This window comes from Taurulus bubalis (genome assembly GCF_910589615.1).
Source record: "Taurulus bubalis genome assembly, chromosome: 8".
Lineage (NCBI taxonomy): Eukaryota > Metazoa > Chordata > Actinopteri > Perciformes > Cottidae > Taurulus > Taurulus bubalis.
Window position 1 is genome coordinate 19,125,462 of NC_136596.1, and position 27,491 is coordinate 19,152,952.

At 47.3% G+C, this 27,491-nt stretch overlaps 1 protein-coding gene across 1 annotated transcript; it reads left to right on the forward strand.

The window, feature by feature from the left end:
- Positions 1 to 2,387: 2,387 nt before the first annotated feature.
- kat6a (K(lysine) acetyltransferase 6A) lies at positions 2,388 to 27,340 on the forward strand (the record flags this gene model as incomplete). The annotated part of the gene is made up of 16 exons (XM_079222428.1): positions 2,388 to 3,074; positions 12,397 to 12,505; positions 13,229 to 13,344; positions 13,979 to 14,060; positions 14,369 to 14,483; positions 14,890 to 15,203; positions 17,305 to 17,417; positions 18,576 to 18,691; positions 19,316 to 19,457; positions 20,336 to 20,497; positions 20,945 to 21,038; positions 21,201 to 21,432; positions 22,120 to 22,318; positions 22,439 to 23,131; positions 23,315 to 23,576; positions 23,690 to 27,340. 16 exons carry the CDS (start codon positions 2,388 to 2,390, stop codon positions 27,046 to 27,048), a joined length of 6,795 nt encoding a protein of 2,264 aa, XP_079078554.1. The 3' UTR covers positions 27,049 to 27,340.
- Between the last annotated feature and the right edge of the window lie 151 nt (positions 27,341 to 27,491).

The following is a 27,491-nucleotide window of genomic DNA, read 5'->3' on the forward strand; positions in this document are numbered from 1 at the left end:
TGGCTTGTTGTTGTCTCCGTTTCGCACGGTTTTGGCACCTTCTCCTCGGCGGCTCGGCAAGAAATTCCGGTGAGTAGCAGCGGAAGCCGGATGGGGGAAACGCGAGATTTTTTTTACGCGGTCTGCTTTTCGCGAGCTTCCTTTCGGAAACCAGAACCGGACCAGCTCGGGCTTTCTGGGGAACCGCGAGAGGTAGAGGGGAGAGAGGGGTACGGAGGGGATGATGATCGCGGAGGCGGGTGGGGGGGGAGTACGGAGGGGGGAGCCGAGGCCTAGCTCCTCCGCTCCAGCGGCCTTGTCTTCTCCGCACCGCAGGCTGTAGCGTTACGTGGGAGGGCGGCTGGCGGAGGGAGGAAGTCGGCGAGGTGGGGAACGCTTGTGGAGACGCGTCTTAGCGGGCAGAGGCTCCTCGCCCGTACCAATGGCCGAGGAGGAGGCCGGAGGACACTGAGTGCTGCAGAATCTGCGCCTATGATGTCTTTATTTTTTGCACTTGCCCGCTAGCCGAGATGGCCGTCTGCAAGTTGCATTGTGCCTTTTTTTTTTTTTTTTTTTTTTTTTTTTTTTTTTTTTTTTAAATCAAGGCCCCGAATCTCACGTTATTATCTGAATGACATTCAAATTGAGATTATTCGTTGTGTTTGCTGCGGTGTGATGGTTAGTATTGTCTGAAATATCGGTCCAACAGGGAAACGTTGTCTTTTTTTTCAGCCGGAGCGCTGGCTAACTCCTCGTTTCATGCTGTTTACGTTTCGGGTTGGAGACTAACGTTGGGAACACCATCGTAACGTTAGCTAGTTCGGTGGCTAGTCCCTGATGTAGCTCGCTAAACAACAGCAGTTAGCGGGAAGGCTTATTGTCAGATGCTTATGGGTCTAACATCATGTCAGCGAGAGTAAACGGCACCGTGAGAAACAGTTTGTCAATGCGGCAGTGGATTAAGCTTCGGTTTTTAGCTAGCTCTTCAGCTAATGTTTGCTAACGGTCGGTGTTTTGACTGTATCGTGTTTACCATAGCAACCCAACTAAGTTAGCCAACGGTCAACTTGCTCGTGCAGATTTTAGGATGGTGTTGTTTACCCTTTGGTACCTCGTCATTTCTGTCATTATGACGCATTTGTGCCGTTTCGAGTGGCTGTGAGAAGTTATGGTCGTGACGTTATCTGTTTGTTGTCGATTTTGGTTTCCTTCTGGCTGTGATGAGATTGTAATTGTTGTTCACAGAAGTGATTAGCAAGCTCTCAGAAAGGGGGGAATTACCATGGAGGGGATTCCTCTTCCCCAATTTCCAGTTTATTAGCAGTGGCCAATCCTCATGGTACTTTCTATGGGCATGCATGGCTTTGTTTATATGTTCGTGTGAGGGAAAAGTGTGGTTTGTCACTGCTGTTTAGAAAGCAGCACCCTCTCTAAGGTTATCTGTATCTCATTCAAACGCACTGTCGTTTAAAAACATAACTTATAACCTTTAACCATATTTTTTCTCACATTGAAAGATGTTTTATGCAAACGTTTTGCTAACCTCTGTGTCTCTCTATTTTTTTGTTTTGTTTTTTATATATTCTCTGTAGGGTTTGTCAGCTACCAAAGTGTAATAGGCATGAAGGTGATCGGTCGCGACTGCTCCCTGGGTTGAGATACCTGTTCCGTCCCAGAGGTCAGAAGCCCGGGATGCTGGAAGAGTAAAGGACAGCGAGAGACGACAAGTAAAGACGAGGAAACGTGGAAGCTTGTTGGATCTGGTGGAATGTTATAATCTACAGAAAACATCATTACTGTATTGCCCTTCATCATTGAAGCACTAATTTCATGTCTTGGAGACCGTGATCATCTTTAACAACTCTCATTAAGAATTGGCTAGTTTGCCAGTAACAAGAAAACTGTTTGAGCAGGTTTTATTTTCTGTGAATTGGTGTTTTGGGACAGAGCAAGTGGGAAACACCTTTTTTTTTTTTTTTTTTTTTTTTTAAAAGCCCTTCTTATTGTTGTGATCTATTCTACATTGTGTGCTGTGGGAGTTTAAGTTGCTAATTCACCTGCTACTTCCTCCACTCCCACTGCTTCTCGTCAGGGACATTCACCTGACTAGGAGTGGGAGGGGGGTGGGCTGTATTTTACTAGGTGGAGAGTTGGCTCAGGGGGTTTGTGCTATGGTCAGCTGCTTATTACCGTGCTGCTCATACTCAGCTTCTGAGGGACTCTCAGTGCGACCCCAGGACAAGGGATAGTACGCAGGCAGAGGGCAAAGAGAAAGAGGAGGAGGAGGAGGGGGCGGCGGCGGCGGCGCTACGGCGCAGGCCAGGTGTTTCCTTGCCTTACAGTCCCTTTTTTGTGTGTGGTCAATGCGGTAAGGCCTTAGGACCCCTGCACCAACCCAGACCCTAGACATGGTGAAACTGGCCAACCCAATGTACACTCAATGGATCCTAGAGGCCATCAAGAAGGTGAAGAAGCAGAAGCAGCGACCATCAGAGGAGCGCATTTGCAATGCAGTGTCCATGTCCCATGGTCTGGATCGCAAAACCGTTCTGGAGCAGTTGGAACTCAGTGTCAAGGATGGTACCATCCTAAAGATCACAAACAAAGGTCTCAACTCCTACAAGGACCCTGAAAACCCAGGGCGCTTGGCTCTGCCCAAGGCCAAATGTAGTGGCAGCTCTGGAGGAAGTGGAGGAGGTGGTGGTGGCGGCAGCAGCAGCAGCAGCAGTGTCGGCGGAGGTAGTTCTAACTCCTATTCTGGGAAGAAACCGGGACTTGACTGGAACAAGTTGATCAAACGAGCACTGGAGGGGCTCCATGAGCCCGGTGGCTCCGGCTTAAAGAACATTGAGCGCTTTCTCAAGTGCCAGGCTGATGTGGCGGCCTACTTGTCAAGCAGCGGCACTATGGGGTCTAGTCTCTTCCACCAGCACCTGAGGGTGGCCCTGAAGAGGGCCGTGGCCCATGGACGTGTGGTCAAGCAGGGTCCACTGTTCCAGCTCATCAGCCGTAGCAGCTGCCTGGATGACGGGACCGGGACAGTGTCTCTGGGATCACTGCCACCAGTCCGGTTGTTGCCCCACGAGAAAGACAAGGTAATGTCTCTGCCCGTACATCTGTCACAAACAAAGAAACAAGGCATGCATTCACCTTAAATTTACACACATAGGCCGTAAATAACTGGGCATTATTGACCGTGGATTATTGGCTGGATATAATCGTTATCATTTGGATGTTGCTGATCACTGTTGACCGCAAAAGTTTTAGTATGTATGCATTACACATGTAAAAAGAGTAAAGCACTTTGTTGGCATCACATGTGTCTTATAAGAGCAGGAATATCCTGTCAAAACAACTGCTGCTCAATTAACATTTAGGTGCAACAGAAAGAAAGTGAGTGGGATCTGAGGGGGAAAAGAGAGAGAAAACCCCTCTCTTTTTGCAATCCACACAAAATGTATTTGACTTGCATAATAGCCGATGCACACAGAGCTATCAGCTGGCAATATCTGAGTTGGCACTACATTTTCTCTGCTTGTTCTAATTGGTCATGGCCCTACAGGGCTGTAATTTACTACAGCACAGTATGGTCTTTTACTCCGTGAGTGTTATTTGTGAGTTTTCATCCAGCATATGGCGTAGTGGTTTACACCAGATAGCACATTGCAAAGTTTTTTTAGAAGTGGCTGAGAAGGGTTGCGCAACATTTGTAAGATCAGACGTATGCTAGAGTGAGGATTGTTGCACAAACTGGAGTCTGCATCACTGTGTTGAAGACGTTACCAGTGTGTTTTAGAGAGAACGAGGGGTATCGGGTACATGTTGGAAAGACTTCATTGAACCAATTTGGTTACATTATCTGGGTGAATATGTGAGTGACAGAATCCCAGGTGTGTGTGCTGTGGCCCAGGCGAGCAATACTAGAGTGATACTGGGTGGGCGTCTGGTTGGGCCAATTCTTAGCAGAAGAGGAGGTCAGGGGAGAGAGTCACATGGCTCCCACCCTCCTGCAGGGAGTGTGGACCAGCTGCAGGGCTGCTCCTTGGCAGGAGATGGGTGGAAGAAAGAAAGGAAAAGAGGGAAGGGGAGGAACACAGACAAGGGAGCGAGAGATGGACTGTAGTCGTGCCAAAGGAAGAAGCCTGGATGACGCAAGCTACAGGCCTCCTTAACCAGAAGGGGAGAGAGCGGCAGAGAAATAGAGAGACAGAATAAGTTAGAGAAAGAGAGGGAGAGGCAGACTTGCAGGCGACAGAGGAGAGAGGGAACACACCCACTTTTGTAACCTGATCACAGAGAGCAGGCGGCTGCTAACCTCTGCTTCTAAGGGCCAGGGCAACACACACACACACACACACACACACACACACACACACACACACACACACACACAACTGCATGCAAAGACAGAAACACAATGGCAGACACCGTCATAAACACAAGCTGAGTGCATTCTGACGCAAGACAACAAACACACAACAGTTTGCTTTTTATAAATCCTCTACTTTAAATGCCCACCGAGGTGCAAACATCTAACAGCCAGCATGTCAATAAACCTGTTAGAACTACACACTACTTTGTGCCAGCCTTGTGGCCCTTCATTTGATCATATGTCACTCAGGTTATTAGACAGCCAGTGGATCAGGAGTACCTAAACACTGTTTTGGCTAGCTCCTGGCTTTATCTGGCCTCTGTGTGGTTGTGTGTTCAAGTCTGGGCAGCTACAGCAGCTCCTGGTATGGACACGCACACGCACACGCACACACACACACACACACACACACACACACACAGACACACAGACACAGTAGGATTAGCCTAGAGAGCAGGCTGGAGTCACATGGGGTCTGCCTAACACAGTGACCTGCTTGGCTGCAGATGGCTTAAGACAAACCGACATCAACCTGCTCTTTCTCTCTGACTCAGCTACTGATCGGCCCGCTCCTCTGCCTCACAGAACCAAATGAAAGCACAGACAAAGTAATGCTTGCCTCAGTGGGAAAACAACGTTTGTACATAAGTGAATTAGTTTTTCATGTAACTTCAGACTGCACCAGAAAGGCAGAGTGAATTTGTGCATGAGCAATCAAGCCCACCCTGTTGCATCAGTGAAACTGTTCACCGGTCAGAGATTATGCATTAAACGAGTAGACCTGATTGAGGAGGTTTTGTTGTTTTGTGAGTCTCATCTGCAGGCTAGATGGGGCATGGGGAAGCAGCTGCAGCAGTGAGGAAATTGACAATGGTGTCTGGCATTCACACAAGCCTGTTTACTCTTCTTCCCGGCTTCTGCTTGTGATGTTGCTTTCATATATCTCTCCAGAGAATGTAACCTTATTGCTGCTCAATCATGTGTGTTTTTGCGAGTGACTGTTGGTGTGTGTTATTGATGTATATGATAGCCTGTGCGAGTGGCATTTGCATCAAAGAGCTAGAAACTGTGTGTGCACGGAAGACGCAGTCGGTGTTGCATGATCACTCTCCTGCATTCTCCTACTCTTCCAGTTGTGCACCATTGCCCTGCCTGATTGCTGCACAATTATGATTTCCCAAGGAGAGGCGGGAGAGAGAGTGAGTAAAGGCAGGAGGGGGGAGGAAAATCAAAACAAATGGCTAAGCACTGGCTTTGACCCCATTTGTGGAGAGATTTGTGTACCCAAAACGCTGATGTTTGTGTCGGAGTGCTCCATTCAAACGGGATCTCAGACCCTATTTCTGGCTCCCCCTCTCACCCTGATCGGGTGCCATTGCCAGGTCATGAAGGGGGAGGTGAATCGGGGGCGAAGTCAACCAGGGGTCATGGATATATAGATGGCAAACCTCATTGCCTCCCTGAGCGCCCGTTAGCAGTATGAGGCTACGGCCATTAGATGGGATGGGCTTGACGCTGAGCTTTTGTGTGTGTGTGTGTATATCGGTGTGTGTGTGTGTGTGTGTGTGTGTGTGTGTGTGTATGATGTTCATCCTGTCATAATAGGCAAGAGCAATCTCCCTGCCCTGCGGTTGCCCCCTCCTCAACAGCTGGAGCGGGGTGAACCAGAGTTCTCGATCTTGATATGCAGTGTCACGGCGAGGACGTGTGAAAAAGGGGCTCGTGAACAACATCCACACACATTCACGTCTTCTGCTTGTATGCAATGTTGTGGTCCTGATGCTTTCCCTCCAAAATGTCCCACTGACCTTGTAACAGGCCAACTGGCAGCTAGTGATTGTTGAGTTGCTCCATTAAGAATCAAGTATTATGTACCCTGACAGATATATATTTATCCACTGTAATTCATTCCACTTTCCCAGTATTGGACCAACCCCCACCTGTCTGTCCAACATCACACACACACACACGTTCGCCCTGCTTGTGTTGGCTCAAGGTGAAGACATCACGTATCGTCACCAGGAGGATCGTGAATACAAAATGCCCTCAGACATCGATTATATGCCTTGCGTGCAACCTGCTTCTTCGTCTTTTTTCTTGCTCTTCCCTTCCCCCATTGCTGCTACATCATGTTGTGTAGTAACAGGAGATGGTTTTGTGTGTTCACTGGATGGATGGAAACATGCTCAGCGTTAGCATCACACCACAGGAATGCTGGGAAAATTACTAAATAGGAGGCCATGAAATTGTTTTCCATGACTAGTGTGAACTTAAAATTTCATATTTTTAACTGATCCATTTTTCAAGGAGGAGGTGGAGAAATTCGTTACTTTTTTGCCTCAATTTTCTTGTCAGGTATCTGTTGTTTCCATTTTGCCAGAGCCCTGGCCTCAGCTGACCCATGATTCGTGCCTAAAAATGAAAGAGCTTGTTCCTCTCTGATGGCACCAGCTCATGCTGCACAGCTACCACAGGCCCGGTTCTTGTTAGACAGTTGGCCTGACACACCAGCGGAGAAATGGAACAAAACCGTAGAGCATTCATCTAAAGGGTCCGTTCACGCAATTCACAATTAACATTCTTTTGTACTCTGCTGCCACCTAAAACAAAATCAGGGGTAATAGATTTGAATTTGTGGTGCGTCTGGACTACCAGTATGTCTTTTGTAATACAATTATGATAAAAAGAAATCTCCAGATTGAGGTCAGTTGATGTTGTGTTCAAATTTCGTTTTTGTTTGAAGGAGATGTATAGAATAGATATTAGAGCATTTACTGGTGGGGACAAAATGAGTTTGGAGCCTTGAAATCCTGAACTGATGGCACATACACTAAATGAGTTTAGGGTTGGCAGATTATGTTAATGTTTGCAATTTCAGCAATACAAATGATGATTTTCCTTAAAAGGAAACCAATGAGTTGTCCTGTCTTGGCCAATGAATCAATGTAATAATCAGGACATTACTCGATTTACTAAAATAATCAATAGCTGCAACCCCACAGTTCTGTGTCAAATACACGCTGGACATTGTGTTTATGCAGTGCCGATTCCTAACCAGTGTGTAGGCTTTTGTTTTCAGTGAAGGCGTTCAAATGTGCTCCTGTTGGTGAAAGGAGAACAACCAGGAACAGACGCTGCGAGCTGTAGTCGCGGCAGCGCCTGCGCCCAGGGGCAGCAGTTACCTCGCGCTCACCAGTGACTGTGATGTGAATGGCATTTGGCACGGGAAGTGTAGCTGTGTCTGTGTGAGGCCTTGCGTATGGCTAACCTCACCGCCCTACAAACGGAGTCAATGTGTTGAGCAGCTGTGGAGGTGACGGCTGGAGATCAGCCAGCGCCGCGCCGTTTGATGCAGTGATTTAGCTCTGTGCTCCCTGGCTAACCTCAACGTTAATGAAGGGTGATGCTTGGCTAAAGGGAGGGTGCGTTGGCACGACACATGGTCTTCCTCGGGCTGTTGTGGATTTCACGTGAAAATGTAGACCAGTTACATTCAAGTAATTTCCAAGCAGGTGGGGCTCCAGGGATTTCCCCTAACCGTCAACTGATATCACTTGAACGTCCATGTACACATGTTTGAATGAAAATGTGACACTGACTCGTGCTTAGTGTGTCCAATGATTGCAAGTGCAAATGTGTTTGTGTGTTGCCTCTGCTTGCACGGTGCGCTTTGTAACAGTGATCAATGAGTTTGTGTTGGAGGTGGGGGCGGCCATAAGGGAAGTGTGGTGGTGGGGGTTGCTGAGATTGGGCTCCCATGTTAATGAGATTCTTGACTTGAGACGAGACAAGGACAACAGCAACGCTTTTCCTTATTTCTCTTTTCTCCCATAGCCTTTTATCCTTTCTCCTCCTCCATTTCTCCCTCTCCTTTTCGTCCTTGCTCCATTGTTCTCTCCTTCCTGTCTCTCTCTCCTGTCCTCTGTCTTTGGACAACAAAAACCAATTTATGTAAAGGGGAAACTAGGCCATCACTAGATATTAGATATAGATACAGAACCAATTATCTCTCTTTACAACGTCTCAGACAATGCTACATGTTTTTTCTCAGGTATTGACTTTGACCGTTTGAAAACTAAAACTAGGCTAACACTGGAGCACACTGGATATGGAGTGTTTGACAACACTGTGCTCAAGTGATCCATAAAGCACGAGTGGGTGTGTCAGTTGGGTCAGACCAAGGTACCATCACCTGTCTGTTTGTGTGTAGGCGTGTATTTATAGAGGAACCTGTAACTTGTAAGACATGTTTGTTTGGCATTTCAAGTCCGCCCAGTAGATGCAGCTAGTAACAGCTACTAACAGTTGCCACAAGGCGTGTCTCTTTGGCGCCGAACAACGGTTTGTTCCTGAACGCTTCTTATGTTAGGGGGAAAAAAGAAGTGCATGCCAAAGCAGCAACACGCAGGCTTAAAATAGACACCAACACATCCACACATCTTAAGTCGAAAGTCGTCCGTGTCACTTAACAGTCGGTAGATGTGGGGAGATTTCTCGAGCGATGTTGTGGTGTAGGAGCAGTCCTGGCAGCAAATGCTGGCGGAGGTAGAAAAGGCTGAAACTGGGAGGAAAAACAGCTCTCGGGAGGAATTTGAGGATTGTGTTTCACTGTTCCAATATCCCTGTCATGGAGTGAGGATTAGCTTTTCAATTTTTAGTATCTGTCGGAGATTAATTTACAGTGGCAGCGTGTGTGTGTGTGTGTGTGTGTGCTCTCTCTGCTCGTGTTTACTCGAGCGCTCACATGCCGAGTGGGAGCAGTTGACCTCCTCCAGCGGGGAAAGGGTTAAGCATCAGAGCAATGATTGAGGTGTTGGTCGCACGCAGACTGCTCAGAGGACTGCTGCTGCAGATTTTTCTCTCTTTCTTAACACTTTCCATTTCCTTCACTCCCCTGCCCTCTGGATTCTTATTTTCGCTCCCACTCTGTCTTTTTTTTTTCACGCTCTCCTTTCTTCTATCTTGCTGCTGACTTCCATTTCTCTCCAGTGTTCTTGTTGGTTTGTTTTGCATCCAAATGAAGCTATTATCATCATGCATTCAGGTCATGATCAGGAGTTTTGGAATCTAACGTTATAACCCAGTACATGAACACAATCTCTTACACCTTTTTACCTGTGAGCATGTAAAATGGTTTCAGAAATAGAGAGCTAGTGCTTGTACATTTATCCTCACGTAAGACTCTATCTTCCTCTTTGCACTCTGCGCTTATCTGCCTTGCTCTTCACTGCTCATTCTTTACAGCTCTCCTCCCTCCCTTCACCTCTTTCTTCTTTTACTCCCTCCGCACCTTTTGTGTCTCTTGCTCGCTCTGTCCCTGTGGTGGAAGGTGGGTGGGTAGGGGGGTATCGGGTTTGTTGGAAGTAGCCTGAGTCAGAAGGAAATGAACCCAATAAATCAAGCTCTTGTCCCCGTCTCCTCACTGCCAGGACCTGCTGCCTACCCAGCGCTCTGCAGCCGTGTGCGTTTACACTGTTAGTAACTGTAGTAACACCATCTTCAGTGAATGTCAAGTTGTTGTTTCCCCATTGAAATGAATTATTGGACTGTCCCCTGTGAGCTGAAGCGCGTAGAATGATCTCAGATGTGTGCCTCCTGCAAAATGTTTCAGTGTTTTGAGTTCACAATGATATAAAACGTACAGATTAGAATTTTATCTTAGTTTGTATTCATCATGGTGAACAGCAACGCTCTTGAAAATAGACTTATTTTTATATTTTTCAATACATTTTGGCGGCTATTTTGTATGAGGGTATTTTGAGGAAAAGATGTATCTCCTAAAAATATACTTAATTTGTGTTTGTAGTTTGTGATTTCAGTATCTTTCTGCTAAGTGAATACTAACACATTTTCAATCGCTACGTATTTATTATGTAGTATCTTCAGTGTTTAAAATATTTGGCTTAATGGGCTTTTTTGTGGTTTATTGTCTATCAATTTGAAAAATTAGTAGGATAGTTATGTTGTTTTTTTTTACACTGATTTAACCGAAAAAGAGTTTTTTTTTTCGAAGTTGAAAGAAATCTCCACCTCAGTTTTAACTAGAGTTGTGAGTGCTGTGACACTGCTCATGTTCTGTCTAGTTTCATGAGGACTGGATTGAGATTAGGATTATCTTGTCCACTCCAGCATGTTTTTTTTTTAAGGCTTTGACTTAATGTGTGGCCATGTAGTTCTTTGCAGTTCTCACCTTTGCTGCAGCAACGTTACCCGCTACCTTCAGTGGCGCGCTGCAGAGAAGTATTGCCACAGCATGATGCGACCATGCAGTGCTTGTGCTGAGGCTTAGGAGTGTGGTATGCTCGCCAAATGGCTCCAGTTTGGTGTCATCAGATCAGAGAACCCTCTTCCACTTTGCCTTGCAGTCTCCCTCGTGCCAGCTGGCAAACAGCAGCCCAGATGTCATGCGAGTTGTTTTCAACAGTGCTGCTCTAACACAAAGCTGAGGATGTGGAAGCTGTTGGACAACAGATGTCGTATGCACAGTGTCTCCCATGTCAGCCATGGGGCCCTGTAGCTCCTGCCCAGTCTCCATCACTTGTGCTCTTCTCACACATACAGACAGCTCGCTCTCGGCAGGCTGTGCTTCTGTTACATTTTTCTCTGAACATACTGTACTTAAGCCATTTTCTTGTACTTTATAATATCATGAAAAGACTAAACATCAGGATACATATTATAGTTGCCACTATGTTCTCTTTTCAAATTTACAATCCAGTATAGAACCTCTGTTTGCTTTCGCCTGTGTGATCCTGCCCACTTCGATACCAAGGCTTGCCAGATATGAAACAAATTGGCATGCAAACAGCTGTCATGGAAGCTAGCAAACAAATAGGAGTTTATAAATGAGCCTATGTAAAGAAAACACATTTTACACCAGTTTAAAACTAGTTTAATCACTTGGACATCTCTCTTTGGTTCGTTAATATTTCGTGAATATTTAGGACACTTCAGGTGTTGCCCTACTCTAAATTGACTCAATTTAAGAATGTGAAGACTCTCCAATCTTGCGTTATGATGTGGCATCCAAATACAGTACTTGAGTGACGTTACTCACGGCCATACCTAGCTACAAGCTATTTATCTATTTTATCTAATAGAAATTAAATACCCACTTTAGAAAAATGTACCGGTATTCAATTTTGTGACTGGATCAATGAATATGTAAAAAATGCCAGCGTTTTAGTGAAACAATGCACCTAATGTTACCTAGCTAGCCTATAAATACAAAAATGATATCCGTTGGTTTCTCAATAGTAAACTACATTTGTGGCTGAAAATGCCTTGTGGTATAATCTGAGGTCGCAGTAAGCCACCACTTCCCCTCAGGGCCTCCAGCATCCATAAACTTTCACAGCGCTTCACCCCATGCCCCCCTCTCTTGTGTTAGTGCCTGCGAAGTGCACCTGCAGTAGTTCAGGGATATGATTTTTCAGCTTTATTGCACAGACGAGTCACATTTGAAGCCGTACAACATGTTAAGTCTTCCTGCCCTTTTTGTTTTACTGTACATAAACCTGGCTTCGGTTTTGTGCTTCTGTGCATATCAGATAATGTGTTGGTTCTGTGTCTTAGTACACACCTGCTGACATGGTTTGTGTTTTTGGGGACACACTGAAAGATTAATGCCGCACCAGAAATGATGTTGTATTTCAGAATAAGTGTTAAAATGGGACACATTGCACAGGAATTTAATTCCGCAGCCAGTACAACCATGGGAACTGAGATACAGCTTTTGATCAGACAACACAGGAGTCTGCGGGGACATTGACACACGGTGGCAGCCTCCAACTTGACATAAATTATACAAGCAAACTCATCAGTGCAGCTCTCGTGCTCTTCATTATCCTAAACACTTTGTTCACAGGACCACATGCTCTATGTTGTCGTTTTCAGTCCGCTGTTGGCTTGTTAATACACACTGCAGCAGTCATTCACTGTGGCAGGACACACGGCTACTTTGTTCATTTGTACAACTAAGCTGTTAAGTTGACTGACAGTCTCAACTTTCTCTCTCCTCCTCACCTTGTCTGTCCTTCTGCCAGCCGGTGGCAGAGCCAATCCCCATCTGCAGCTTCTGCTTAGGGACCAAGGAGCAGAATCGCGATAAGAGGCCGGAGGAGCTCATCTCCTGCGCCGACTGTGGCAATAGTGGTGAGTGCTGCTTTGTGACCAGAAAGACCCGAGATGTTAGCACCAGTTCAATCTATGACAGGTTAAATGTTCCTAGTTATGTGGTACGAACAACCACAGAAGAGGACCCATGAGTTTTCTGCAAAGTATAGATGTGATATAATTGTTTTGAATACATCTCAAATTCAGTGTTTTTTTTGGAGAGAAAAATGTTCTCCGTTTGAAAAGAAATATAAGCACACGTCTTTTAAAAGGATTACCATGTGTTTAGTTTTAGGAAGCTGTACACAACAATTCACAGACAGACTCATTTATCTCTGCCCATTTTTGGGTCCAGGATGTCATGCTTAAATTTGAGCAAGACAAACGCAACAATTGACAGATACTGGCAACGGTCTCCGGTTTCAGAGAAATTGGGATATGAATGTTATTTTCTGCAGCTTAGTGAAGGCAGAGGAGATATTGTGTTCCTCTTCTTTCCTCTGTGGGTTTCTGTCCCAGACAAGGCCATCTTGGTTGCTGCTCTTCAAACGGCAAAAGCACAGCTCTGACAGATTGTCATTTATGTTTGAACACTCTCTTTGCAGCCAGGTTTGATTCAGGGAGGCCTTTTCAATTCCAATAGGAATTTTTTCTTTCTTCTCCGACAATGATGCAAGTGGGTCATGTCTGTCAGTCAGCAGCGGCAAAAGAAAGTGTGTGACGTTGACGCACTTGTTTGTGTCTGCGTCTCTCTACCTGCAGGCCACCCGTCCTGTCTCAAGTTCTCCCCAGAGCTCACTGCGCGAGTCAAGGCTCTGTGGTGGCAGTGCATCGAATGCAAGACTTGCAGCAGCTGTCAGGATCAAGGGAAGAATGCGGTGAGTGGATGAGCGAATATGGCGGATTGGCTGCCTATCAGTGTCTTTGAACACTCGCTTCTCTGCTTGGGTGCCAGGATAGAGATGCTGATAGACATATCTGTGGTCCTGGGATTGAGCTATTTTAGTCGGCATCGGCATGATTTCACTCTTTTCTCTTACTTATCAAGTGAAGAATATGTGTTATTTAAATGTTTGCAGAGAGGTTTGACAGTGAAACAAAATGTACCACATACTACCAAGATGCACTGATAAAATGCATCTTTTGAAGACGGAGAATAAAAGGGAATCAAAGAAGTTGCTTAAACCAGTCATGGTGAATATTTTCAAGAAAAACTCACAGTAATTGAATACAAATTATATGATATGAGGATAATGCACTTTTGGGCATGAATATGTGGAAATATGCTCAAAATCTGCACTGGAGCTTCCAATAAATGTATCATCAAACAAAGTGCATCATATCCATCTTATTAGACATGACTGACACATATTTGCAAAAAATAAATATGCCCCAACATATTGTTCTAGCTTTCATGTTAGTTTAACATGTGCAATCGGTCAGAGAGACTCACTTTGTCTGAAACGCATCTCAAGGGTTAATCATCAATACTTGTGTGTGTTAACCGTACAGGACAACATGTTGTTCTGTGACTCCTGTGACCGGGGCTTCCACATGGAGTGCTGTGATCCTCCCCTCACGCGTATGCCAAAAGGTAAGCACAGGACTCCTTTCCTAAGTACTTTAAGTGCTTTAACTCATCACTTTACCTCTTCATTGTCCTCGTTGCAGCCTCCCATGAATTTAACTGACAGAATACCCAAAGCTCATACATTAACACTCTTTACGATCATTATAGTCGCACTAAATGATGTCTTGAGTTCTCATGAATCACCTAATGCTCCACCATTGAGTGCTAATGTATTCGATATGTCCTGGAGCATGTTGGTATCTGCACTGAAGCCCGCCTTGTCTAATCCACCTCAGGGTGTGTGAACCTGCGCTTTCACTCTTTCTCTCCAGGCATGTGGATTTGTCAAATCTGCCAACCCAGGAAAAAGGGAAAGAAGCTTTTACATGAAAAGGCAGCACAAATCAAACGGCGCTACAGCGCACCACTGGGGCGGCCCAAGAACAGGTAGAGAAATGCCTTCAGCTATTGCCGTCTTCTTCAATGTTAGCCAAGCGGAGAGCAAGATGTCACGTATCTGCTTCACCCGAGTGCTACCCTACCTACCCTACCCTCTAAAATGAGCTCACAGCTACTTTTTTCTTTTATTGCCACTTCTCGTGTAATTCATCATTATCTATATTTAAATATAGACTGTGTGTATGTATGTATGTATGTATGTGTATATATAGGTTTGTATGTATGTATGTATGTATGTATGTATATGTGTATATGTATGTGTATATGTATGTGTATGTGTGTGTGTATGTATATATATATATGTGTGTGTGTGTGTGTGTGTGTGTGTATATTTATTTATTTATTTGTCCAATAAGTACATGTGTCTCAAACAGACCGCTCTCTTTCTCCTCAGGCCCGGGCGGCCCTTTAAAAAGCTGGGCAGGCGTGGTCGGCGAAAGCGCTCCGCCTCAGCCAACTCATCCTCCAGCTCCTCCTGCGAGGGTTACCCTGGTGACGACCGGCTGCTTTTTTCGATGCGGGACGACGACGACATGTCGCAGGGCAGCCTGCGCTTCAACAACAAGACCAAGGGCCTCATCGACGCCCTCACAAAGTTCTTCACGCCGTCGCCTGAGGGCCGAAAGGCACGGCAGGAAGTAGTGGACTATTCACAGCAGTGCCGCATCCGAAAGAAAGCCAATCGCAAAGGAGAAGGAGACGATAGAGGTCAGGATTAGCTTCTCTACCATTGCATTATGACTTTCATTTCTTCTCTGGGTGATGCAAGATATTAGATTTGAACTGGTCCAGAGTACAATAAAACAAATCAATCAATCTCAGTATTATTATTTCCAAAAGGTACAAGATGGACGGCTTAGAATGTTATTGTAAACCGGACAAAATACATTTATAAAGTCCATGTCCTTGACATGAAAATCATAAAAATCTTTGTAATTTCAATACAAGCGATAAGGGATGTGAATGTACTTTATTGTGTTTAGTGTATAAGGCATAAAGCTAATTTTCAAATGTGCAGAAATGGAATTATTAATGTTTTCCACTCCACCCCTTTTTTTTACCAAAGACCCATTTTTGTCTTTTGTTAGGGGGGACAGGGGATCTTTAGTGGGAGATAGCAGGTCAAAAGGGTATGTCACATAGAAGTGCTATACATCATCTCAAAGCTGGGAACATGAAGATTAATTTGAGATGCATTTGAGGGGCGGGACTTTGTGATGGTTAATTTAAGCTCATTGGATCCTCAAGATTCTCAGTTTTCCAGTCATACCCAATCTATGCAATTCCAAGACCATTATGGACCCAAGTATTTAGAAACCACTGTTTCAACTACTGCATGCCGAACACAACATTGTTTGTGCCCCAAACTGCATGGGACTCGCATAAAGGCGTGTCTGTAAAAGGGAGACTTGTGGGGTACCCATGGTACTATTTTCATTCAGATATCTTGGGGTGAGAGGTTAAGAAACCCTTGTGATTATGGCCATGCCAGTTTTTACCTCACCAATTTTTGTCTCCCAAAAAAGCATTATTTAGCTTCCTTTCTAACGACAATGACATGGTTGGATTCTTAAAGTGTTATATTTTTATATGATACCAGTTCATTCACGCCAGCTCTAAAAGCTGAGCCTGCTACAGCCTTTGAAAGACGTTAAAGTTGACAGAGGATGCCGGCGTCCGCACGGAGTGGAAGATGTTAATGAAGCAACTGGGAAAACATAAAAACTAGGCTCTAAATTTCAACATCTTTAATAACTATCACAGCATACATTGGTAATAGTTGCACTTTAATGAGCCAGCAGCATCATGACATTAAACGTCAAACTGTAGCGTCTTTCCCCAATACTCTTATCAGACTCAATTAGGGGCCGTCAGCTCAATGGTTTGCTAACGAACAGACTCTGTACTACGGGCTAATGTTGTGCTGCATAGACGGTGCTTCAATTATTCTTCCAGTATTAAAATAATACAACCCGTACTTATTTGGAAATTGTAGTCCGATGGTAAAATGGTGTAGCATTGTTTTTTTTTTTGTTTTTTTTCTGCCTCCAAAAATTGTAGCTAATGCATCAAAAGAAACTGCTTTGTAATATGAAGTGGCCTCCTGCAGTTCTCTTTCCACTGAACTTTCCGAGTGCAGCTCAGTAGAAGAGAATACATGTGACGGAGCAGATGCATTAGCAGCATTTACATCGCTGCTTCAATTTTTCACTGGCACCAACGTCTGTGTTTTCACCCACTTTCAAGTTTTGGTTGTACACTGGATACGCAGGTTTATACAACCTGTATGAGTTTTATGACAAATCCCGTGAGATGATTCAAAACCAGTTTACATTACATGTGTATAAAAAGCCACATCAACCAGAACAGTAGGTTTATCATTGAAAACGTATATGCATCTGTGGAGATATGGCTTTAATACAGCCACCTATGATGTATTTTACTGTATGTTACAAACATGCACAGTGTATTTTCATCATCACTGGTTAACCTGGAAGCCTAAACGAAGTGGGACAAAGTTTTTGAGCAACTCCAGTTGCACTTTTTAGTAAAAGTGTAGTAACGAAAGAGCAATGTAGGACCTGCATGTTGGTCTTTAGCCCAATTCCTGATGTTAAATTAGCAAAAATCCCCCCTATTTAAGAATGAGTTGTTTAGAAACTGTTTACCATGTAAAGACGCCTTAATGTCTGCCCGCTGTGACTGGAGCACCGTTTGTACAAATCAATCAGCACACGTCTTGGCACTCCGTCCTGCAAGCTTCTCAATACGTGTTCATTAATGTCAACTCTGTGTTTTCTATCCCCAGACAATCAGGAAGGCAGCGACTGGCGAGATGAAGATGAGAAACTGCCCGGTCACGAGAACCTGACAGAAAAAGACATTGAGTTGTTCAGACACATCCAGGAGCTTGCACTGCAGGTACACAGACAGAGACGCAATGTTAAATGTCTTTAAAAGTTGAATGATCAGAGGCGGGACAAAAGGTAAGGAGGACCTGAAGAGGGGCCGGCCACGTTGTAGAGTGAGACAGCATGAGCAGGGGAACCTGGGAGAGCTCAATGAGGCTATGACTGAGGCTGTCAGGCTGGTTATGAGCCGTGGTATTATGATGAGTCGCGGTGGGGGAGCTGGATGTCAATGGTGACAAGACTGCTGTCAGAAAGAGCAGAGTTAACAACGCCCAGGTCGTAAAACATGAAGTCACTGGCTGAGGCATGTCGGATGTAGGCCGGTTTGTGGGTGGAAAGGTTGGTCAGCTGTATTGATTAATTGTTTTAATACATTGATTTACCATGGAACTCTTTCCAGATTCAGCAGGCATATTAATAATAATAATTAATAATATTGCTCATGATATTCCCATGTTTGAACGGGTAGGGCTGCTTGGTGGAACCACACCCTGCAGGCACAACGTGATTGAGTGGGTGAGGCCTCTGCCATGTCTCATGTCAGGCACATAGAGACAGTGTTGGTGTCAAAGAACAGCTGATGTTTGATGGAGTGAATCTTGAGCGAATCTTGAGCTCTAATGGCTAGGTTAGCCTCGCCAGTGTAGTTACAGAGAGGAAATGTAAATTAGTCACATTAACACCCCTTTGCATGCAGCACAGCAGTGGATTGACCAGAGAGTGGGTGTTTGGCCAGTGTCAGGGGAGTCGTATTAAAACACCATTCCACTGGAATATTCACTGCAGTGTTTGATGCAGGCAGGCAGAGTGGTAAGCCCTAATGATGTGTGAAAAGGGCCGTGGAGTAAAATACATTACCATCATAAACGACAGGCAGAGATGTGCAAACTGTGTCAGCAGCTCCACTTAAAGCTCCACTGTCACGCTAGCAAGTAGCCTGTTATCTCTGAGAATCACAAAGTAATAAGAAGACTTCATCGATTTATATTCAAGCTGCGTTACTCATGACCGTGTCCTGCCTTCCTCTCACGCCTTAGTGTAAGATCCTAATACAGGAGGCCCCGGTGTGTAATCCATCTACTTCCCCTTTGATCCCTCCAGCAGTAAAGTTGACCTTCCATGTCTCTCCCTCCCTCTCTTTCTTCTTCTTTGTTGCTCACCAAAACAGAAAGTCGGGGTGACGGGTCCACCAGATCCTCAGATGCGCTGTCCGTCAGTCATCGAATTCGGCAAGTTTGAAATCCAGACGTGGTATTCATCTCCCTACCCCCAGGAGTACAGCAGGTAAGCTAATTACCCTAATGAAGCACAACAGCATAATGCATTTAGCTCACAATCCTGTGTGTAGGCATAGCAATTACCACCGGCGTAATGGAGCTCAATTATAAGGTTGTTTACAGTGCCACCTACTTTGGCAGGTAACCAGCCAGAGCCAGTGAGGCAATATGATTCTGATTTGCTTTATTCATTTTCTTAATGCATGTAACTGTTGAATGAAATATGTTCTGCTATTTTCACAAAATCTGTTGTTCACGTCCTATTGGTTCGACGTATGTCTCAGGCATTGCAGTTTTATTCTTATTTCAAAACAAGAGCTGTTTTCATCTCTGATTAATCTGGCAATTATTTTCTCAAATGTCAAAGAAATTAATAAAAAATGTCCATCACAATATCCCAAATTGGCTTATCCATATTGCTTATTTTGTCTGACCAACCAAAGATATTCAATTAACTATCAGAAGAAAAAGAAAACCAGCAACGGTTGTTTATACATTTTCTGTTGATCAATTACTTTTTAATCAGAGACTATTCATTCATTTCAGTTCGAGCTGAAAAAAAAAACAACATTTTTTTACACCCATTCCTCATGTTTCCTTTTTCCACTGTTTTCCCTATTTCCCTTTCCAGGCTGCCCAAGCTCTACTTGTGTGAGTTCTGCCTGCGCTACATGAAGAGTCGCAGCATCCTCTACCAGCACATGAAGAAGTGTAACTGGTTCCACCCGCCTGCTAACGAGATCTACAGGAAGGAGGATGTCTCTGTTTATGAGGTGAGGAACTGTTCAGACTGAATGATGGTTGACAGTTGATGAACAGAACGACCTGAAGAATGTGTGAATATGGAAGACACTGTAACAGAGAGAGACTGTTGAACCTGCATAGCTCAGCACCGTGAAAGCAACATCTTTTACCGATGCAGCCTTTCTTCTGCACCTTGTATACTAACTCGAACCCTGGTACTCAATTGTCCTGTATAGTCATAGTACAGACCAACGAATCCTTTCTCAAAAAGGTATTCAATGCTTTCCATAGACTTATTTTTTTTACCGAGACCCACTCATTTTTATTAAGACTGCAAAATCCGTGATTACAACTTCATGAATATACAGCATGTTGCTCCATCTAATTCCTAATGGTCATAGATTGACCTCCCTGCCTACCATAGAGCACTATTCTTATGTTTATGTCATATGGGGAAGTAACCGTGATGATTAGAAGAATTTATAATCACCCACGCACAATTCAGCTCTTCTGGGTCTCGTAGTGCAGCAGAAGATTAATTCAGTGGTTTGTTGTCTGCAGGCCATGGCCACTGCAGCTCCTGTTTCCCTGCTCTGCAGTCCATCCCTGCTCGGAGGAGAGCAGATATAACTGGCGAGCTGCCAAACTGAGCACCCTCTTTCTTTTTCTCTTTGCAACTCCTTGTTTCTCGCCTCCACCCTCTATCAGTCAGGGTCTCCAGAGACACGGCTGAGATCATTGCCTGACACTAACTTCTACTTCATTCACCTTCACTTTGTTCCACAGTTCTCTAACAGCAGCTTACGGATCTACTTCTGGACAGCAGTGTGTCCGGCAATGAATGGCAGTCTTTTAGGAAACAGTCATTGTGTTGTACTGATGTGTTTCTTCTCTAATCCCACAACAGGTTGATGGGAATGTGAGCACAATCTACTGTCAGAACCTGTGTCTGCTGGCCAAGCTGTTCCTGGACCACAAGACCCTCTACTATGATGTGGAGCCCTTCCTTTTCTACGTCCTGACCCAGAACGACAGCAAAGGTTGCCACCTTGTTGGCTACTTCTCCAAGGTAAAGCCATGCTTCCAACCACAGCTTTTGTTGAATTTCAGTGCCTTTTACCCACAGCCTCTCAGTAAAATAATTTTCAAGAAGTACAAACCTCTATATATTACAACAACCCCTGCAGAACTAAATTATGGAGATAAATATATTCAAATGAAATTGAAATGCTCTGGCATCACCCCACACAGGTGCATTGATACAAACATACAAATGCTCAAATGTGTCCCAGATAAACACTGGGTGCTGTGAGCTCCATTGCCCCTCTGTAGCGTCTGCAGGTGCTCCCATTAACATGCCGCCTCGCTGCCAAAACACAGCAGTTAGTGAGCGGACGCAGCACCATCAACACCCTGCTATGCACCCACACAGGTCGGCTCTGATGTAGTTTCCATTTTATAGATATATTTATTTTTCTAATGGTCGAATATGTCTGCTTCTTTCCCTTTTCTTCAGGAGAAGCACTGTCAACAGAAATACAACGTGTCATGCATCATGATTCTTCCACAGTACCAGCGCAGGGGCTATGGGCGCTTTCTCATCGACTTCAGTAAGGGCTCCAACTCCAAACCAAAACATACACAAAGTGACAACATCAATAACCAGGACATGTATTTGTTGATGGCCAAAATGAACACATTGAATAATAGACAAATACTGTGGTGTACGTCCTTTTTGGCTCAAGATGTCCTTGCTTCCGCTCTCCTTCTAGGCTACTTATTGTCCAAGCGCGAGGGCCAGCCAGGATCTCCAGAGAAACCTCTGTCCGACCTTGGTCGACTATCCTACATGGCCTATTGGCGCAGTGTGGTGCTGGAGTGCCTCCATGACGTCCGCGATCGGCAGATCACCATACGACAACTAAGCAAGCTGACCGGGATCTGCCCGCAGGACATCACCACCACCCTGCACAGTCTCAGCATGCTGGATCAGCGAGGAGACAGGTCAGAGACGGGACTGCGACACATTCAGAAATTAGTCAGGTTACACCTAGCATGTAAACAAAGCAAGCCTTTAAAGTAGACTTTAGTGAGATCATTGTTCTTCAATTCAAGTTCTTAATTACAATGCAATGAAATGCTGGATCTCGGCCTAAGCAACCAACACTTCTTCCTGAGGTGGCCCACTTTGACTGTAATGCTCTGTAGGGAACATTGACCTGCTGCCAAGCCATTTGACCCTTTCTGATATTCAGCTAAATTTCAGCAACAGTAGAATTGAAAGGGAAGCATGATGGTCAGTTGATTGAATACTCAGCAAAGTTTACTCCAGTGATTAATGTATTGTCAGTATTAACTTACAGAGGACAAAGTCAGTGGCAGTACCAGAAAATCATTTGGCAAAATGTCACCAAACGGCAAAATTTTTAAGCTTTGGTTTAAAACACAAACATGAAGCCTCGTTATAATAATCTTAAAATCAATAATCTTGTAAATCAGTCCATCTGCACATATATACACAACACTGTGTGGGCGTCGCAAGCTAACAAACACATAGGTGTGACTGCACACAGACATACACTGACATACACAACCAGATTCTCAGAATTTCTCCACGGTTGCGTGTAAAAATAAAAAAAAGTGCTTGCAGAGTTCTAACGCGCTTATTTCTTTTTGCCGTGGGTTTGTCAGGCTGGTCCTGGTGCGTAGGGAGAAGCTCGTGTCCAACCACATGACTCGTCTCAAGGCCCGGCCGCGGCAGCTGGACGTCGACCCCGAGTGTCTCCGCTGGACTCCCGTCATCGTGACCAACACGGTGGTCTCCGATGGCGATGACGACGACGATGACGACGAGGAGGAGGATGAACCAGAGGAACACAAACGCGAGGAGGTAAATGCGTTGAATTTGTGTTTGCTTGAAGTAGAACAACCGATTGATGTCGAAGTTATTGTACATGCTTATTGATTGATTAATTAATTATTGATTTTATTTCACTTTATCTGTTAATAGATCAAACCAAGTCACAAGGTCCCACCAATGTCCTGGCACATGCGCCAAGGAAAGAAGAGGGATGAGGAGGAGGACGAGGATGAGGAAGAAGAGGAAAGAAAGTGCTTCCTGGGGTTTCCCATTAGCCAAAGCTCTCCAACGCCCGCCCACATTCGCTGTCCGCCCTCGGTCCCAGAGCCACCACGCCCCCCGCCCCCAACAAATGGAGAACGCAGACCACGGGGCCGCCCACCCAAAAACTGGCCTTGGGGCAAGGTGAAAGACAGCGCACGGGTGGGACGGCCACCGAAGATCCGCCCAGTGGAGGACGAGGATGAAGAAGACGAGGACAGAACAAAGGGAGGAAAAACCACAGGCTCTGCCACCGGCCCCCCCTCTCTTTTCTCCCTGGACAGACAAGCAGAATCCACAGCCTTTCACTCACTGGACATGGCCAGACACCCCTCCATAACTCCCACACGAAGAGGGCGCCCCCCAAGGAAAAAGAGAGGCCCTAAACCCAGATCGATGGAAGGGCCTGGGGAAGGGCTGGCACAAGTTCCTATGGTTTCCAGGTTGAATGAGTCTCTTCTTGTCAGGAAGAGCTGCTTCAGTGAAAGCAGTGAAGAGGAGGATGACGATGATGAAGATGATGAGAGGAGGGCATGCTCTCCACCCATCCTCACAAAGCCTGCCCTGGGGCTCAAATGCAAGGTAAGAAACCGTGAAGGCTAAGATTGATTCATTGTCTAATTTCTGGAGTTCGCAAAATCTAAAATAAATTAGCATTCAGTTGTATTGAGAACTGGATTCCTTCCCATGTCTTTTACAATATTCTTCTTGATCTGAGTTAGTCTGAGTCAGGAGCACCTAATAACTTGTCCTGTTTCTACCTAGAAGCCACTGAGGAAGCGTCGCTTTCGTCAGCGCAGCCACCCTCACAGCAGCGTGGTGACAGAGACGATCTCTGAAACCACAGAGGTGTTGGATGAGCCTTTTGTCGACTCAGACTCAGAGAGGCCTATGCCCAGGCTGGAGGAGGAGACGCCACTGGGCCACCCCCTGCACCGCTACCCACCAGCCCGCTCTGTCATGAGGTTGTCTGACCCAGCACCGAAAAGGGGCCGGCACTCCAATCTCACAGATTCAGAGGAAGACGGTGAGCTGCTTTGAAGCCAATCTTGGCAGGATTCAGTGATGATTGGTTTGTTCATGGACAGACTATTTGTGCAGCTTTATCTAACACTGGCTTATCTTCTTGCCCCCTTTCAGAGCTAACACCTATGCTGAAGCCTGTGGCCGCTCTGCCAGCAACTCCATCAGAGACCGTAGCGGCCAACCCCGAGGTCCCAGTCAAGAAGAAGAAAGGCTGGCCCAAGGGAAAGAGCCGCAAACCATTGCACTGGAAGAAACGAGGACCTGGAAAACCACCTGGTAATGGAGCAGCCGCAGATGGCCAGGCCCAAAGTGGGGATCCGCCACCCCCCAAAATCAAGATGAAGCCTGGCCGCAAGCCCCGGAGTTGGTACCTGCAGCGGGCCCAGGAGGAGGCTGAGAGGCAGGAGCAGGAAAGACTAAGGCAGTTGGAGCAGCAGCTGGACAAGGATCCCCAGCTGCTCCAGGCAGATGAACGCATCAGCAAGCGTGGCTGCAGAACCAACATCGACAGAGACACCAAACAGAAAGACTCTGATGAAGAAGATGACTATCACCCTAAACCTGTTGAGCAGAAGGTGCCCAAGCGGCCGAGAGGAAGACCGCCCAAGAACCGCGCCCTCCACCCGCCACCACAGCCTGCCCCCAAACCACCCCCCACCTCTGAGCCAGAGGAAGAAGAGGAGGAGGAGGAAGAGGAGGAGGCTGAAAAAACCTGGGAGGAAGATAAATCCAGCCGTTCACCGTCCCGTACCCTGCTGTCCCCTTTGTCCTCGTCTTCCACCTCAGGGCCCCGGGCCCCACAGTCCCGGCCTCAGGACGCAGATATGGGTGACAGGGAAGAGGACGATGACGATGAGGAGAGGGAGGAAGAGGAATGTGGCAGCACGGGCAGCGGTGGCGGAAGTATCAACAGGCGAGCGGCAGTTACACCAGGAAGCAGGCGCAGTGAAGACCATGATGCAGATGATGAAGGTGACGGACACTTGGAGGACAAGAGCAACAACGGCAGTAAGAAAAGAAAAAGCCAGGACTCTGAAGATGATGATGATGACGACGAAGACGAGGAAGACGAGGAGGAGGAGCCTGCCTCCCGTGCAAGCTCTCCTCCGGTGAAAGAAGAACCCCAAGGCGGAGAGGCTTTTTTAGACACCGAGAACAGCGTGGCGCGAGATTATGTCAGCAAGCAGGAGGAGGAAGAAGAGGAGGAGGAGGAGGCTGAGGAAGAGGTGGTGCAGGAGGCCAAGTGTCGGCCCTCTTCAGCTGACCCGCAGCAGGAGGAGAGGCGGCGCAGAGAGCAGGAGGAGTCCGCTGCAGCAGCTGCGGCAGTGGAAACTGTTACAGCCATGTCTGTTCCCTCCGAGCCCATGGAGCTCCAGTCTCTACACCCGGACGACAAAGACGTCACGCTGTTGATGGAACCCCAGCACACCCATCCACACTCCCACCCTCACCAGCACTCCGACTTTAAAGAGGAGCTGGGCCACCATCACCCACACCACCCCCATCACCACTCCAATGAGCTGGACCTGGAGACGATGCAGGCCGTCCAGTCCCTGACGCAGGGCGAAGCCCAGGACGAAGAGACTGAACCCCAGCCACACCACGGGGCCTACCAGGACTGCGAGGAAACCCTAGCTGCCTGCCGGACCCTGCAGAGTTACACGGGGGAGGCCGAGGACGAGGCTCTTGCCTTGGTGGAGGACTGCGGGGCCTCCCAACACAGCAGCCCCCTTCCCAACCCCCCAGTTCCGCCCCTACCCAGTCAATCTGTGCGCTCGGTGAACAGTCCGGGGTTGCCCTCGGGCATCATGGACACAACACCAGCAGGGCAAAGGGGAGGGACGCCTGGCCCTACTGGAGCAGGGGGAAGCGGTGGAGGCGCTGGAGGGGGGTACACCCAGATCACGCCGGAACATCCCAGTTCTCTTTCCGCCCCCTCCCAGCAGAACATGGAGACGTCACCAATGATGGACGTACCGTCTGTGCCGGACCACTCGCAGCAGGTTGTGGACAGCGGCTTCAGTGACCTCGGCAGCATAGAGAGCACGACAGAGAACTACGACAACCCCAGCAGCTACGACTCCACCATGGGCGGAGGGGGTAACGGAACGGGTAATGGAGGGAACGGAGGGGGAATGTCAGCTGCCGTAGTTGCGGGAGCTACCACATCGTCATCGTCAGCCTCCTCTTCTTCAAACTCGGCCACCCCGTCCTCCCAGTCTAACAGCTGCTCCTTTGTGCCAGCCTCCAGCCTCGCGTCCTCGGCGGCAACAGGAGGGTCGCAATTAGGGATGGGCAGCTGTAGCCTCATCCAGCAAACAGGGCCAGGGCCCAACAGCGGACCAGGTGCCAGTAATGTAGGCAGTGCTGTACCCCAGCCACCCCGACCCCCGTCTAGCACACCCAATTGTGGCATTAAGTCTCCTCAGAGCTGTGGCGTGATCGAGAGGCCTCCCAGCACCAACCAGCAGCAGCAGCAGTCCCAAAAAAAGGGTCCTCAGCAGCAACAAGCGCCCAACCCTCAACCTCCACCGTCAGCGCAGCAGCAACAACAACAGCAGCAGCAGCAGCAGCAACAGCAGCAGCAGCAGCAGCAGGCCCTGTCCCAGTGTAGCATGGGCAATGGCTTCGCCTCCACGCCCATGATAATGGAGATCCCAGAGAGTGGAGGCGGAGGAGGGGGCCGCTCCCTGTACGAGCGCATGGGCCAGGACTTTGGCACGGGGGGCTACCCTCAGCCCTCAGCCACCTTCAGCCTGGCCAAACTCCAACAGCTCACCAACACCATCATGGACCCCCATGCCATGCCCTACTCTCATTCAGCCTCTGTCACCTCCTACGCCACCAGCGTTTCTCTCTCCAACCCCGGGCTGGCCCCTTCACCCCAGGGCCAGCCCACTATGACCCCGCCTCCGAACCTTAGCTCTGGCTCCATGAACCTGGGCTCCCTGCAGCTACAATGCAACATGCCCACCACCAACATCGGTCTGGGACCCCCGCCGCACACACAGCGGCTACAGGGCCAGATGGCTACAGTCAAAGGACATATTTCCATCCGGTCCAAAGCCACTCAGCAGCTGGCCCCGGCCCCGCACCAGCAGCAGCTCTATGGCCGCAGCTCGGGGGCCGTGGCCATGCAGGGCACGCCGCGCACCTTGGCCGTGCAGCGCGGTATGATGCCAAACCTAATGCCCACGCCAGCACCGTACAATTCCATGAACATGCCCCTCAATGCCATGTCTGCCGGTTACAGAATGCCCCAACCCATGATGAACAGTGGTTATCATGGCAATCCCCCTTACATGAATCAGCCAGCTCAGTACCCCATGCAGATGCAGATGGGGATGATGGGGGGGCAGGGTTACCCGCAGCAGCCTATGCAGCCCAATCACCATGGCAACATGATGTACACTGGCCCCTCCCATCACAGCTATGCTGGTGTCCCGAAACAGTCACCTTACATGAGCAGATGAGCAGCCAAGAACTGAGAAAGGAGACATGAGGCCAGAGCTGATACTCGCTGTACTCTAAATGTCCATTACTCCAGTTCACCCTCTCCGGTGCTGCGGCAGGCGCCAGGCAGAGTAGGGGATTGGAGACGGAGAGGCTCTTTGGGTGTCCTGTTTTTCTGTGTTGTCATTTTGTCCCTTTATTTTGTTGAAAATTTGGGCTCGTTTCCCCTCCCCACCCAGCTGGTTGTGTATGGGAACAAGTGTGGCTCCGGGTCGGGGGTGTGTACATGGACCTCTGCCGTGCCATGCTGCTTCCGGCCAGGCCTACGCAGTCCTCTGTCATGGGACTTCACACGGGCCCGGGAGGCGCCTTCTCCTCATGATGCACACGGGGAGAGGAGGGGACCAGAATGACGAGAAAGACGCACAGAGAAGGACAATACAGGAGTACCTCGCTTTGTCAG